Here is a 16,132-nt window from a genome sequence, read left to right on the forward strand (position 1 = left end):
ACCCAAACGAGGAGCGTGGTCCCCCAGGGGATGCATGGCCATGTGCTCACTGGGCACAGGCAACCCTGCCACCTCCGGCTCTGCTTCTTGCAGTTAAGTGCAAATTCAATGGAAAGTCTGCCTCTTGTGAGGATCAGACCACTTAAGAAAACCCAGTGGACAAATACAGTGGCATGAGCACAAGAAAGACCCAGAGCAATGAGTAAACCAGACCAGTTATCCCTGTGCTTTTGGAGATGGGGCTGTATGGCCTCAGAAAGTCCACTCATAGAAAGTCCCTCCACACCAGCTGTGAGCTTTGCAAAGGTTCAGAATCACCGCAGTTGGTGTTATTTTTAAAGGCACCTTCTTGAACCCACTCAACAGTAATAGAAAATACGGTTTGAAACTTCATGGCTGGCTGTTCTGGCTTAAGCTGTGCCCTTCTCTCCCTCATATACACAGGGCATCAGCGAGGACTTATAGGAGCTCATTCTTCTGATAAATGGAGATGTTGGCTCCTCACCCACCTGTACCTGGGGTAAGCCCACCCAGTCTTGCTTCTACTTATTTACTTTTGGAGACTCATGGGCAGGAGGGTTGACGCTGCACCCTCCTGCCTCTCGGCACAGCTTCCCCATCCCCTCAGCACTACTGCTGCAAGTAAAACACTCCGAGCCTATGTTGCAGTACCGACTGAAGTCCATCATAAACCCGTTATCCTGCGCTAAGCTGACTGGGATAAAGGGATGTGGGACCTACCTCTGCTGTCCCGCCGGGCTGCTCCGGTGTGACCCCAGGGGCCCGGTCCCTGCTCGCTGCCAGCGGGTCCCACCCCTTGATGTGCAAAAGCAAAAGCGCAGCTGCCGGGAGGGAGCAGCAGCGCGGGCGGCGAGCGGGGCGCTCCTCCTGCCCGTGGGCCGAGCCGGGCCTGACCCTTTCGTTTGCTTGTCTTTTCCTGTGGTTATTTATCTATAGATATACATATATCTATACGTATAGGTATGTCTGTAAAGGCGCTGTTGGGTTTGGGGCGTTGTGGAAACTGCTGCAGCGTCACAGCCGAGCCCGCTTGCTGTGATGTCGCTGTCACCCCGGCAGCCTCCCGCACCGCTGGGACTCGATGTGCTGGCTCCCACGGGCAAGCGCCCGTTCGCAGAGCCCCCTTCTGCTAAAGCCACAGAGCTAAAGATGCTGATGAAGCAAGATGCTTCATCAGGTATTTTCCTCTCCCTCCCCCAGCTGGCTGAGGAAAGGATCCTTCACTCTCATCTAGATGGTTTTGCCCCAGCGCTTTAAGCGGGTTTGGGAAGAGGTTCCACTTAAACTTGAGAAGAAACTTCTTCTCAGTGAGGGTGACGGAACGCTGGAACAGGCTGCCCAGGGAGGTTGTGGAGTCTGAAGGAGACATTCAAAACCCGCCGGGACACATGTTCCTGTGTAACATTATCTAGGTATTCCTGCTCCGGTAGGGGATTGGACTAGATGATCTTTCGAGGTCCTTTCCAATCTCTAGCATACTGTGATACTGTGAAGTCCCATTGAAACCGATCACAACCCTGCTTGGGCTTCCCCCAGAAGCAGGAGGCTCTCCATGGTCATTATCTTCTTATTCAGTGGATTTCTGCCGCTCGCCCGGAGCAAACCATGGCCAGAGCCGAGGACTGTGCCGTGAAGCAGTGTCACCCATCGCCGTGAAGCAGTGTCACCCATCGCCGTGAAGCAGTGTGTCACCCATCGCCGTGAAGCGGTGTCACCCATCGCCGTGAAGCAGTGTCACCCATCGCCGTGAAGCAGTGTCACCCATCGCCGTGAAGCAGTGTCACCCATCACCGTGAAGCAGTGTGTCACCCATCGCCGTGAAGCAGTGTCACCCATCGCCGTGAAGCAGTGTCACCCATCGCCGTGAGCGGCCCCCGGCTCGGCACCCGCTGGGTGCTCTGCGGCCACGGCCACCGGCAGAGGGCACTGCTGGGCTGAGGATGTTGAGCAGCACCACTCCTGCAGTCCTCTGCCTGCTGACTCCGCCTCAGGCAGCCTTGAGCAAAACTTAGCGTCAAGAGAATCCTCGATTCAACCGGTTATTTTGAAAAAGTGACTTTTTTTTTTAGCCATTTTAACCATTTCTGTAGCAATTATTTACATCTTAATTTGCGCGTGTTCACTTTTCTTGCTTGTCTGCTGAGGAGAGCAGGTCTCACTCTACATCGCAACTTGTGGGGAGGGCTGCATCTCTACAGAATGGACGTATGGGTGCATGGGGCCAGGCAGTGTGGTCCATTGCTGTCCCCCCACCACAGCACCCCATGCTTGCAGCAGGTACCAGGTTGGTACCTCCTGCTTTAAAGCATTCTTGATTTACTTGTGTAATTTCACCTTACAGCATGGTTTGTAGCTCTATATATTACTTTTTATTGCGGTTTATAGGAAATTAATCTCTTGGGCACATTGTGGGCTTCTATAGCCTTGAAGTGTGCTGGGATTGTCATCTCTGCGGTGGCACAGCTCCTTGCTGGGGCTTTGCAGAGCGCATCTCCCAAAAGATGCTTTGTGGGATGCTTGTCTGTTTCAGCAGCCGATGCTCTTTCTAGTTAAAGCTGCTAGCCTTTTATTTGAAGCCTGCTGATTGAGTGTTTTAATTAATGCTATGTGGGAGCGAGAGCTTTCAGCACTGTGGGATCTTTGCTGCAGTGTTGCCCCTTTGGGTGCAGGGATGGATTACTCTGCTGCTGCTTTTGGACTAGAAGCTGTGAAGGTTTAGGGTTTGTTGCTTAAATGGGGCTTGTTGCTGTTGCAGCCTCCTGAGAGGTGTTCTGAGCCCTCTGTGCAGGATGCTGGTTCAGTTCATGTTAGTCCTGGGGTATTTCCCCAATTGCAGCAGGATCTGGGGTGCAGAACTTCCCCTGTGCTTGCCAATGCCTCCCAGCAGCTTCTGCTGTGTGCTCTTGGGTTTTGAGAGGTGTTTTCACCATTGTGATATAAGGGTTTAAAAGGTTTAAAAACCCCTTTTATTCCCCTCCTCTTAACCCCAAAATCCTGTGGTGTAAAACCTGGCATTCCCAGGCCCTGCCCCACCCCTGTGTAACCCTGGCACCCCCCTGCCTCTCAAGGGGACAAGGGACATGATTTGGGCACCGCTAATGGACAACAAAACTGAGGCCAGTCCCAAGGATAATGCAGTACCAACCCCCCATGGCTGCACAGCACCTGGGCTCTGAGATGATCTTGGCTTTATCTAATCAAACGTGTGATGGATGCTCAGTTTTGCACTTTCATTTCTGCAGAAGCCAGCCTATTTATAAGAAAGCATGGCCTGGGCTTGGGGCAGCAACTGTATTTACTGTACAGATAAACTTTGTGTTTCAAAAACACCTTTCAGAGCATAACCATATCCTGTTTTGCTGGTGCCACACTGTGCCGCTGGTGCGCATCACTGCCAGCATCCATCCTGTTTCCTGTCACTCCAGGAGCTATTGTGTGTGGCAGTGCCGGCGTGGCCCCTTCTCAGGGTATGTGGGCTGGAACCACACGGTGCCTTCCACTTCTCACCTTTCCCGGCAGCTGAATGCTGAATGTCCCCTCGCAGGGGGTGCACAGTGACAGCACTGGCCAGATCCTCCCCTAACCTGCCAAAGTTGAGGCCACCAAAAAGCAGGAGAACTTGGAGCTGGGCACCAATTCGCAAAGCAATTATTTTACAGTATAACAGAATATTTGATATGATACTTATGTTTTTCTTTATGTTTCTTATAGTTTGTCTTGTACTTACATTTTTGTCTTAGAAAAACTGGAAGTTTTCGGCTCATCTGAGCTTGCGCTTCGTGACCTTGTAGAAGATCCTCAGGCAAAACCAGCTGAGTCCTTTCTGATCTGCACTGGCAGGCTTTAATGGCAACAACTCCCGTGGACAGGCTGAATGTCTTCTCTCCACACGGCTGCTGATGCTTTGCTCGGTGATGACCCAGGAGGAGAGCGGGGAAGGGCATGCACTGGGCAGGAGCATGTTTGCAAAGGGGGAGCAGGGACAGGGCCCTGCTGCTGTGCCGGGTTCTTGCCGACAGCTCTCAGCTTCAGTGGGGCTCACACGAGCCAGGGGTGCAGCCGTGATGCTGCCACCAGGCTCGGGGCTGAAAGTCCTGGATTTCCCTCCCCAGCCTCAGTGCCTGCCCCATCCACCTACAGCAGGGGAAATGTCTTTAAAGACTAAAAAATCCCCTGTTAAGAGGAGTGAGACTGAGCAATCGGCATGGCAGTTCCTGCTGGAAAGGACTTGCTGACTGCTGCAAGGTTGAGGCTTTGACTGTTTCTCTGTGGAGAGCTCACCCTTATGGTGCTGAACACGGCATTGACGCAGAGTTCCCCAAACCCTTTCCCTTGTGCTGTGAGCATGACCCTGCAGTGCACGAGGGACTGATGGAGAGCCCGGTGTCTCTCAAATGGTGCTGTCCCTTTGAACACTTGGGCTTCACAGGGTGTTGCTGGCTGAGCCTGTGAATCCAGAAGCTGGACTCGGGTCTGATGAAATCATGACTGTCTGGAAAACCGCTCCCTGGCTCGGTTTGGCTTAAAGGAGCAAAATTCACTTTCCGTGCATTCAGGCTGCAGTCAGAATTGATGTTGTTGGTGTGTCTGTTCCTTTGCCAGGCCCAGCGCTTCCCCCTCTCTTGGTGGGTGGATGGAGGAGCAGCTTCTTGCCAGCAGTGGTGGCTGTTAGCACCGTGCCAGAGATCATGAGAGGCTGAGTCTTGCTACCGGGTAGGTGGTGCAAGCCCCGCCAGGAGCTGAGGATGAGTGGTTTTCCAGAGGCAAAGTCACTTTGCTAGGGCTGGACTGGAAGCATGTGGTCACGGAGGGAGGAAAAGGGTATTTTTAGCAAAGAGAAAAGCAACCTTCCCTCTTTCCTTGTGGCGCCTTAGGAAGTGTTGTGCACAAGGCATCTTCTAGGATACGCCCAAGTACTGCATAATTTACTGTATATGGAAGTGTGGTGTGTGTGCAGGGGTGTATGTGTATATGGATGGACACACATATAAAAGCAGCTAAGCAGTTGTAGTTACAGCCGATCATAATGGATTAAGCCATATAGAATAATTAATTGCATGTGAAAAGCTCAGGGTACGTGGATGTCACGGGTGCTGGCAGAGGTCCAGCTGAGCCACTGGCTTTGCTGCTCTTTGCTTTGCGAAAGAAATCCTGACAAGCTCTTCATTCACCCTGCATTCTTCCCTTCCCCACGTGTCAGCTCCCAGCCCCTTGCTCTCCCTTCAGCCTTGAGTTTTTCCCTTGCAAGAAGCTGGTTCACACCTTGGTCTGGGGAAAACAAATCTTCAATGCAGCAGCTTTTTACTGAAGTCTTCTTAGGGATACTGTAGAGCCAGACATCCCCAGCCCGCTCCTACCTGCTGCCCCCCACAACTCCTGAGCACTCTCACCTCAGCACCAGTGACCAGCAGCATCCCTGTCCATCTGTATCCCCTTCCACAGCATCCACGCTCTCTCTGACCCCAAATCCCTGTGGCTTGGGTCCCGGCACGCAGCCAGGGTTTTTGTGGTAGTGGAACTGGGTGGACTGTGATAAAACAGGAGGGCTGACAGGCATCCTGTGGCCTCTGAAGGGCAGAGAGCACCAGTCTGCACCGGAAAAGGATATTCCCTCAGGGTTTGGTTTGTGTAAAAGCCATCAAAATCCTTGCTACCCAGTGCATCTAACCCAGGAAGGGGGTTTTGTACTGTATTTCCAATGCAACCTGCAGTGCTGGCAAGCCCAGGAAGCAGCAGGGGCAGCCTAAGGGTTGAGGTTACGCTTCTGTGTGACAGATTAGTGAGAGTTTTGGTTTGCTTTTCTTTTTCCTGTTTTCTTTTTGGAAGGGGGAAGTGACGCTGCAGAAGTTTCAGAAGTGCTGTGCAATCTCAAAACAAGCTGGCAAGGTCCCAGTGGTGACTGGAGCCACTGGGAAACCTGGAGCTGGTGCTACCAGTAATGCTGGAGCTGCAACAACGGGGTGTGCAATCAGTAGCAGGACTTCTGAACCCCTAGCAGTGGCAATTGAGGGCTACCTGGGTGTCAGCCAACAGCTACTCAGGGTTCTCCCATTCCCGAAAGACTCACAGGGTAAAGCCATGCTCCCGTTTAAGGTGCTGCTGGTTTGACTTGTCTTGTCTGTGGCAGCTGCCCACAACCGGGTCTTGCCCGCTACGGCATTGGAGAGGTTTTGCTTAGGTTTCCTGTTTTGCCTGGGCAAGCTGCTGAGTTTTTTCAGCCCTAAATGCTCCTTCCCCCCACCAGCAAACAAGGAAAATGTGTGCTTTTATTGTTCTCCTTTCTTTTTTTCGAGGGGAGGAGTTGATGTGGGACACTGAGCTGCAGGACAGCGTGTTTTCTGCCTGTCTCTGGCACGCTGTAAGCACCAAAGCAAATTGTTCCAGGTTGTCTGGATCTTCTCTCATCTAAGACCAGCCTTGGCAACGTGAGAGTAAACCACTGCCTGCTCCATGCTTCCCAGAAACGCTGCATGGGTTGGAAATGTGCATTCAATTATCGGCAAAGCTGTTTCCGATCAAACCCCCTCTGCCTATGTTTACTTATGTAATTCCCTGAGGGGTTTTTGGCATTGCAGCCATCAAAGCCTTAACCCACAAGGAGGAAACCCCTGCTCTGGCCACTTGGCCACTGTGCGGAGGGCCACGGTGGCAACAGGACCTCTGTGAGTCCCAAAGTGGGGTGTTCCCCTCTGCAGACTGTCATTGCTCTGGGAGCAGACATGTGACTAATGAGACCATTGACAAGCACTTAAAGTAATACCCATGATGCTAAACCTTGGGTTGAGATCATTTTATTTCCTCCCGAGTTTGAAGCTTTAAGGACGCCGTTGGGTCAGCTTTGTAAACTTTTCTCAGTACCCAGTGAAGGCTGGGACCTTTTCTGGTTTTTAAAGCAAAACTGAGAGGCTTGGATAGCATCTTAATCTGCGACCACAGGCTTTAGCAAAATGCCAAATAACACAAGGCTCCTAATAACAACACAAGACATGGCAACACCAACTACTGTTCCTCCCTTCCGTGGCATGCCTTGGGTCTCTGCAAGTAAATGTCCTCTGGGAGACATCCTTCATCCTTCCTCTTTTTTCATGGGATATCCAGTCACTGTCTGTCTTCCAAGTATTCACCCCCTCATAGTCACTTGAGCATCCCATAGCTCCCAAGGGCCAGGTGGACTCCTTTGCTTGGCTCTGAGTGCCTTTTTCAGTAGTGGGAACTGAGCCCAGTTTGTTTGAAAACTCCCTTCAACGCTGATGTGGACATAGGTTAATACTCTTTGCTTGATATATGTCGGTAAAGTTATAGTGTTTCAGTCTAGGTTAGGTAGAAGTGATTGATTTTTTTGCAATGAGAATAGGTTCAATCTACATGGAGATAATGAACTGTCCTGATCTAGAGCCTCATGAGAGCATGGAGGATGCTTTAAGTCATTGTGAGCCACAGGTATGTGCAGCTGGGGGTCCAAAACTCCCCCAGTGCTTCCTGCCCGAGCTGTGCTGAGGCTGAGCTGCCTGCTTACACCTCAGGATTCAGAAGGATGTTCCAAAATGACAAATACGTAGAAGCATTCAAACAAGAGAAATGAGGGATCTGAACCTGGCTGCGGCTCAGCACAGGAGAATTACTGGCATCATGACAGCTGTTTTGGGTACTTTAACATCACAACAGAGAACTATGTAAGACAAATACTCCCCAGCAGCAACAACTCAACCAACATCGAAATATCCTTCTAGGTCAGGTTCTGTCATCTGCTGCACACAAGGGTAATGACATATTTGGAGACCTAACACAATCTTCACTTGAGCTATGAGAAGCACGTACAGGGACAGAAACTGGCTTATGCTTTTCAAGAGATGGACTCCAGCAGAAGCTCGTCAGGTGGCATGGCAGGGATTTCCATGCTGTTTATTCGGCCAAAGAACTTGGGAAGAGACAAAAACTTGAGGCGTGGAAGGTTTCTCTTCATCCGAATGTCGTGGCTGGTTTCAGTGATGGAGAGGTTCCCGCGGCGTGTGAACCAGGCTCGCAGGGTGACACAGCTGTGGTGAAGCAGATGGTCCTGGAACTCGGAGGTCATGAAGTAGTAGAGGACCGGATCCAGGCAACAGTTGAGGCTCGCCAAGCAGAGGGAGATGGGGTGGAAGCGGAGCGTGCTCCTGTGAATAGCACAGTCCTGGATGATGTTCTCTATCACCATCATGAAGAAAGGGAAGTTGATGTGGTAGGGGGTGAAGCAGATGAAGAAGACAGCCGCGCACATCAAGACCATGCGCAAAGCCTTCTGTTTCTCACTGGTGTTTTGCAGCTGAGTTGGGCCCTCCCGCAGGGACTGCCACATCTTCCAAGTGCAGCAGGCAATGATGCTGAAGGGGATGACAAACCCAAACAGCTCTGCTACTGTCACCAGTGCAATGGAGGCTCCTGGGCTGAGCTGCTTCACCCCCAAGTCCGAGAAGCACGTGTTTATGTTGTTGGACAAGGCTGGGCTCCTCACTACAAGCAGGGGTAAGCAAGCTGCCCCAACGAAGAGCCAGACAGCAGCGCTGATAGCTGCGTCGTACCGCCGTTTCCAGTCATTGGCTTTGAAGGGATGCAGGAGGAAGAGGTACCGCTGGATGCTGATGCAGGTGAGGAAGCAAATGCTGGCGTACATGTTGAGATACTTCAGGTAGAAGCACACCTGGCACAGAAAGCTTCCAAATGGCCAGCTGTGGTTTATGTAGTAATACATCCGTAAGGGCAGCGAGAGGACATGGGCCAGGTCAGCCACAGCCAGGTTGACCATGAAAATGACAGCTTTGCTCTTCTTGCTGATGAAGCGGCACAGGACCCACAGGGCAGCGCTGTTTGCCAGGAGGCCAGGGATGAAAATGAGGGTGTACGTGGTGGCGTACAGGGTGGACTGGAAGGACATCTGGGGGTTGGTACAGTTCCCGGAGGACGCGTTGCTCTCCATCTTGGCTGAGTCTCTTCACTCATGGGGCAATTAAAGCAGGTGAAGAGTTCCTGTAAGGAGTAAAATCAGATGCTGAAAAGCCAAAATCTCCAGTATAGAGTAAATGCACTTCAGTACAGAGGAGTAAGTTTTGTGTAGGTATGTGTACAGCACAGGGTGTGTGTTGGGAAGGGTGCAGGGCCAGACCTCACTTACAGGCAGCATCCTGGGCATCTTCCCTGCAGCTACTTTTGGATGTGCTTGGCAGGATTTCGTACCCTGCCACCCTTTAAGGTGATGCCACAATTTGGTGACACTGCAATTGAGTTCTGTGCCATTAATCTCTTTACTGTTAATGCCAGGATGCTACTTCAGCTCCCTGTGATTTTTTTCAGGACCATGTTTATTGCATGTAGTTTTCTGTCAAACTCCCATCAAATTGATGCTCTCTATGTCTACAAGCAATCTTAGTAGGACTGTAAATAGGGATTTCAAATGGATCTCAATACTGTCTTTTTGGATCCGTGCATGATATAATCAGCAGCAAGGGCAATAATTACCATCAGCAAACGATGGTGCTGGCAGGCAGCTGACCGAAGCAGAAGCCAGTGGAAGAGGTGCAGACAGATCTATCAGAGCTCTGGCTCCAGATTTAAGGCTGCATTTATAAGCTAATAGCTGGCCAAACACATGCCAGCTGCTCTGCCCGTCCTGCTAACTCAATTCCGGCACTCACGGCACATTGTGCAGGCATCGTGTTGTAGCAACAGAAATTATCCTCCAGCAACAGCTCAGGTCATGAAGGAAGATGAATACATCTGCCTTTGAGTTACAGTAGGAATTCTTTTCATCCATTTGCCCGTTTCACGTCATCGAGCCAGCTGAGGGTATTAGTGGGTCATGGGGAGTTCACAGGTACTTGTGCAGCTCTCCAGACAGGCGATGGATTTTGCTGTTTGTGAGCAGAGCTCAGGGGAAATGGTCTGATCTTTCAGGAAGAGGTGGTTTAGTAGCAGAGATTACAAACCAAGGGCATCATCTGCATCAAAACAGTGCAGTTTTCCCCTTGGGAACAGCCTGTAGCTGCCTGCAAAGTGTTGAGCAGCCTCCCCTTCCCTTCTGGAGACCAGAGCCTGATCTGGTAGAGCCCTGAGCACCTATTCCTGTTGCCACTGAAACCCTCAACAGTGGTATTTAATGAAGCAGCAGCCAGTGATGCCGTTTCCCACAGCCCTGAGCCTGGCATTTGCCATGGAGATGGATTTCTAAAAGCTCATCTCCTGCAGCCAGGGACTGGCTGGCAGAGCCCAGCATTGCTTTGAGGTGCAGGGTGAAGGCTCCTCTACCCTGCTCCTCCTCACCTAGGCAGCTCTCCAGGGGGATTGTGGCATTTTCAGTCTCAGGAAGGAGGTTCTACATTTATACACACACACACACATATATAAGTATAAAATACAGGCGCTGCCTCTCAGCTGGCTGCGCGCTGCCTGCAGTGTTGGTCCATTTCCCTGTGTTTCTGTGCAGATGCCCTGCTTTCCAAACTGAGTCCTTCCCTAATTGCTCTCTCCCCCTTGCTTATTTCTCCAGGGTTTGGCTGCAAAAAAAGCAATGCTGAAGTGAAACCCTGGCTGATGCTGGACTCGAGCACCTTCTGGTTGCAGACTGTGCTTGAGCTGGTGGTGCCAGGTCAGAGGTTTCTGATTCTCCACCAAGCTGGGACACGGCAGGGGAGCAGGGACATCTGTCACAAGGGGACAGTGACAAACAAAACTCTTAGGCCTGTGCAGCATCCCCACTCACCCCTCACCTGCCTGAAAATCACAAGGGGCTTGTGCTCCACACTGGCCCTGCTCTTTGCTGGTGCCCTTTGCATGGAGTCTGTTTAACCCTGGGAAAAATGATGGCAAGACAACATGTCCTTACATCCCTGCAGAAAGTGGGGAGGGAAAAACTGCTGCAGAGCATGGGGGAATGCAGCTATTCCCAGCTTGTGTCATGGTCTGCCAGTGACAAAGGTGGCACTTGCTGGTCTGGACTTGTGGGAAGGACTAAAGTGCCTGTTGTCCCTGTCCTGCCATTTCCTCCCTGCCACGTGTCTCTGCCCAAATCCTAATCCGTGTCCCTGCAGGAGTGACCATCGGGAGCCTCCTTGCTGGCTTTCCCTGGGAGTGCAGTAGTGCCTGTTTCCCGCTGGGAGAGCCTGGTGTCATTCCTGGTACCTGGCACTTTTGGTTCTTAGGTGGAGCTCCCATGGAGCCGCTGCTGGTCTGGGCTCAAGCCAGTGCCCATTCACTGCAGCGCTTCCCAAAAGGGTGGAATTCTGTATTTATTATTGTTTTCCAGTTTTTGCTTTCCCTCCATCTGCACTTTGCCCCAAGCCCCTCCGGCTCCCTCCGCGTTTTGCTGTTGGTGATGCTGGTGTTGGGGCAGAGATGCTCCCATGGGCTTTGGCGGGGCTTTTGTTCAGCAACTTCATATACTAAATACTCCCTGCCATTCCTTGATTGTTTTCCTATTTCATCCAGGCACAGATATACATGGGCAAGACTTGAGGAGGTGAGGGGTGACTTTTTAGGTGGCAAAGCTGAGTTTTATCCAGATGCACACTGAAATTAAGAGAGGGGAGACCAATATCATTGCCAGAGGAGTAAGACCACAGGTTGTGGATGCAGCACTACAATTAATTAAACATCAGTTAACTCTGCAATTAATTAGGTGGTTAAGGCAGCTATTGAAACACCGCATTTCTTTTTCTGAGTGTTAGCAGTATCTGTTCCTGGAGGCGTATGTGGCTGTCAGTATTGGAAATTGCCTGGCTATTCTGAATCACTGTGCGCCCCACCCAGCCCTACATTGCTGCGGTACTGCATTTACGGCTCCCAAATCCACTGGCAAAGCTCATCCTCATCTTTTCCATGGCTCGGTTGGATAAACCAGCCCAAAGCTGCACTCCAGGCGTGCCTGGGAGAGCCCCAGGGCTGGGGGACTGGGGCAGAGCTGCCTCCCTTCAACCCTGCCCAGGCCTGGGATGCTGGAGAGAAAAGAAGCTCAGCAAACAAAAATACACTTTTGGCTTGAAATAAGCTCCTGGTTTGAGGTTGCGGAGGCTTTCTGGAACTCGTGTTTTAAGCAATAATCTTGTTTGTTTAATCTAGGCACTAATAGGAAGTACGCAAACAGAGCTGGTCACTGATGGCAGCTTCTGTCAGTAACGTCAAAACTGAAGTATTTTGGATAAAGCCGGCTTTCCCTGTGCACTGCCGTACACAGCAGCCTGCATGGATGCACTGAGCTCCGCTCACCCACCCCTCGGAGCCGAGCGAGGCAGAAGTACATGGGCACAGTCAGAAGCTGCTGCGGATGTTGCACCAGTTTCTGCCTGATAAGATCTCTTGAGGAAGAGCTAAAACAACTAATAGGTAACGCTGCTCAAAGCTGCGATAGTGTCGATCTACAGATGAAAGCACACAGCAAAATCCAGCTTACCTTCCTGTGACTCCCATCCTTCAGGGGGGTGACATCCATGCTACACAGCAGGAGGAGCAAGCTTTCTGCTGTTATTTCCTACCAATTCTCGCAGCAATCCCAGCCCCAGCGACTCCTTGTTAAACTTCCACATGTTTTCAGAGCGCTGGGATCCTGCCGGCATCTGCAGCCCAGTAGAGTGGTAGCAGAACAGGAAATCCTGTATTTTGTTTCTCTTCACCACACAAAACGTGTACGGCTAATGACGTTAAAACAACTGGGAAGGCGATGACATCATTTGATCCAAGTGCCGTGCGATGGAGACCTTGGACATGGATTTCTTTCTCGCATAGAAGTTGTGTTAGGCGACGCTGTCCTTCGGTCCAGCTGCTTCTGCTTTTATCTGCAGTTGCTTGCTAGAAACTATAAAATACAGAAGCAAAAAGCTTCCAATAAGTACTTGCTAAAGGAAAACTGAAACCTGTGCCAGTGCAAGTTACTGGAAGGTAATAATTTTCCTTTATTTTCTTGGAAGTTTGGTTAGCCTCAGACTATCAAGGCTAAAGCTAATGGGCTTGGGCTTTATTTCTGAAATAATATAACGGTTTAAGGTGGAGATTTTCCCAAAATACTATTGTTTAAAAATACCAACAACCAAACCACAAAACATAATGTGCATCCTTCCCAATTTATTTTTTCTTTTTGCCTCCTTTAATTCCTTTCCCATATACATATGTGTGTATATATATACTCCTTAGACCTTTTATTGCCTGCTAAGCATGACCACCTTCTTTCTGTGCTGCTGAAAACTGGTAGGCATATATTGCAGTGTAACTTCTTATGAGCTGCCTCATTTCCAGTTGAACAGTTTTACCTGATATATAGTGTCCCCTCTTACAGCCCTGGGCTTGTGAAGACAATACAGCTGTCAGCATCTTTCCCATTCTTACCATAGGTAATGTATAAATAGAACTATTCTTGCTGTACTCATCTAGTTTCTGTAACTGGTCCTATGACCCTACAAAATTAACAGAAGCCTAGCTATGGAAGAGAAATGAAAGAAGGAAGCTACTATAAACTTTAATTGTAGAATAAGTCGCCAGCTCAGGGTCTGGGATCAAGCGAGCAGCTTTTTCCGCAGCATCTGAACCCACTGGCTCTGCTGGTTGTGCTGTTTCAGGGTTTCTCTGTGCTGGCAGCAGTGCTGACTGTGGGGACCTGAGGGTGCTCCCATGCCCTGAAGTGGTGCTTCATGACAGTAGTGGAGGGAAAAGAGGATTCTGGACCAGAACTGTCCTGTGGTCAGCGGAAATGCAGTTACTTAAATCCATTGGTCAACATCCTCATGAAGGCAAAGGCAAAACCAGTTTATATATAGTTTATATACCACCCTTTATAGACCTATCTATGGGCTTCTTCGTTACCACTTGGTTATCCACCATGTAAATGCAGCCTGCTAGCAACTAGTTACCTGTGAATCCCCATGTCTCTTAGCTGAAAGCAAAGTGATTTTAAAAGATGCTGGAGTTATTTATCATTCCAGGTTCCTGTGCATCTTTCTCAGCAGCTGATGCGATCCTTGGAAGAAAGCAGAGTGCTTGTGTATTTGCAAAACATTCACAGAAGAGAGGCTGGCACCGTGCCCTATCCCCCTCCAGAGGTTAAAGGTTTATCCCAGAGTGGCTGTCGTATCAGGATATCCTGCCTAGGACATCCTACTTCTGTGTCCACAGCACACATCCAGCGCTGTATCCAGTCCTCTCCGAGCCCTATTATTAGGGATGTGTTTACAGCAAGGCTGGAGGTCAGTGCATGTCAGACCATGGGGAGGGTCATACTTGCACCTCAGGGTTCATAACCACATTGATTCCTTCCCCTGCTCATAGGCTTTTTGGAGTAATTTTGCAGAACATTGCAACAGTCCTGGTTGTGAAAGACTGATGGATTGACAACCCTCAAGCTTTTTCCTACTACATATATTAATCGACTTTTCTGTTCTTCTTTCAACTACAAGCACATTTTTGTTTCGCATTTCTGTCCTTCTGGTTCGTTGCCGACGCTAAGCATGCACTTTACACATGCAATGTTCTACTTTCAAGAGCAGAAGACACAAAGGAATTTTTAAATAGCTGTGAGACTTTATCTAAGGCTTCCAGATAAAGGTTGTCTTCACCTTTAGCCTGGTATCCTGTGGGCAGGAGGCCAAATGCATATGATCAGCATCTCTTTAAGCACTCAGCACTTAGAAATATCTGACAGGATGCACCTGAAGGATGTATGAAAAACAGCAGGCCATTCAGGAGGAGGTCTTGCCCACACAAAGCAACTCACCCTTGTGCAGAGACTTACTGCAGCTTGATTGGAGCTTTGGCATACGGTCCGTGGGGCTGGGGGAGTCCCTGGTGTCCTGTGGCACATAGACCCTCCTGCTACTGCACAGTGTTCTTGACAGGGCAGCATTTTCAGGAAGCTTTGATTTATTTTTACAGCAAATAATTGTTGGTCCTACCTTTTTGGGATAAGGCCCTGTGTAGTCCACAGACCCAGCAATTTTGGTCAAAATTCACCCGTCTTAGCTCTGAAATCTTTTAAATGCAAGGAAGTGTTTCCATATATCTTAGCTGGGTCCTAGTTGTTGAGCTGTTAGCCTGCATTTACAGCATATTTAGTATTTTACTGTGTGTAGAGAGTGAGTAATTTCATTTAAGGAAAGAAAATGAAGCTGAGGTACTAGTAAGTTCCTGCAGCTCAGAACCTGAGGCTACAAAAAGGTGTTAAATCCCATGGAGTTTCTTTCTGCATACATTTGATGTCAAGCACAGGAGGGCCCTTTCTCAGCAGGACAGGAATTACCAGACGTCTGATACCAGTTAAGAAGGGGTGGCCATTTGCTGGCCCTGCAAAGAAGCACATTTTCTTTTGCTAGCTAGTGCATGGCTCTTGTTCTAGAGAGGAAGAATAAATCATGTTGTGGTTTTGTGCCAGCAGGGGACATGCACTGCTGTCAGTGCAGGTGGTTTAGAGACCTCAATACGTTTCCATCCTGTGAACTTCCCTTTGGGATGAGGCTTGACACAGGGTTGCTCCACACTAGGTGCCAGTGGAGCCCTCCACATCCATCCTTCACAAACCTGCATAGGTGTACCCAGCCTCTTGATTCAGTTAGATTCTGTCTTCCTGTGGCATCTCTGTTTAAGTCACAGAATGTCTCAAGTTGGTCCAAAGACTTTGTCTGCTCAAGAAGGCTGAAGATGTCTCCTTGTAGCTGGTGGGCCAGGGCAGTGTGACCAACACAAGAGATAACCCAGGAGCAATATCATGTTTATTATTTTGACAACAGGAAATAATTCCATGGGTTATGGTCACAGGAAACGGGGTGCATTACAGGACCTGGAGCCGGGCACATTATGCCTTTGAAAGTGTGAGAGCGCTGGCATGCAAAGCCAGCACCTGCAGCCCCACATCTTGTGTTGGATACAGCATGCCATGAAGGCAGCTGAAATACAGTCCTCAACACTAAGACTGGATTTCTCTATCCTTCTCTTGAGGCACACTGCTGAAGTTTTGGAGGACTTGAGCTAAAGGCTTTGAGTTCCACATCCTTGTTTGTGGAGGCCAAATTGATGATCTTTGATAATCTACCTGCTTTCAGATCTCTTCTCCTTTGTGTTGTTGCTCTTGTGGCTAGCTCACCATCCTGACCACCTTGTCTAA

General features: G+C 49.8%; 1 protein-coding gene across 1 annotated transcript; it reads right to left on the reverse strand.

The window, feature by feature from the left end:
• Positions 1-6,796: 6,796 nt before the first annotated feature.
• LOC130596810 (putative P2Y purinoceptor 10) lies at positions 6,797-12,595 on the reverse strand. Its single transcript, XM_057404778.1, has 2 exons — positions 12,440-12,595; positions 6,797-9,024 (listed from the first exon to the last, which is right to left on the reverse strand). Exon 2 carries the CDS (start codon positions 8,972-8,974, stop codon positions 7,865-7,867), a length of 1,110 nt encoding a protein of 369 aa, XP_057260761.1. The 5' UTR covers positions 8,975-9,024; positions 12,440-12,595; the 3' UTR covers positions 6,797-7,864.
• Between the last annotated feature and the right edge of the window lie 3,537 nt (positions 12,596-16,132).

The sequence above is a fragment of the Pezoporus wallicus genome, unplaced genomic scaffold (assembly GCF_028554395.1).
Source record: "Pezoporus wallicus isolate ANWC-B61680 ecotype Strahan unplaced genomic scaffold, APGP_CSIRO_Pwel_v1 contig_5104, whole genome shotgun sequence".
Classification (NCBI taxonomy): Eukaryota; Metazoa; Chordata; class Aves; order Psittaciformes; family Psittacidae; genus Pezoporus; species Pezoporus wallicus.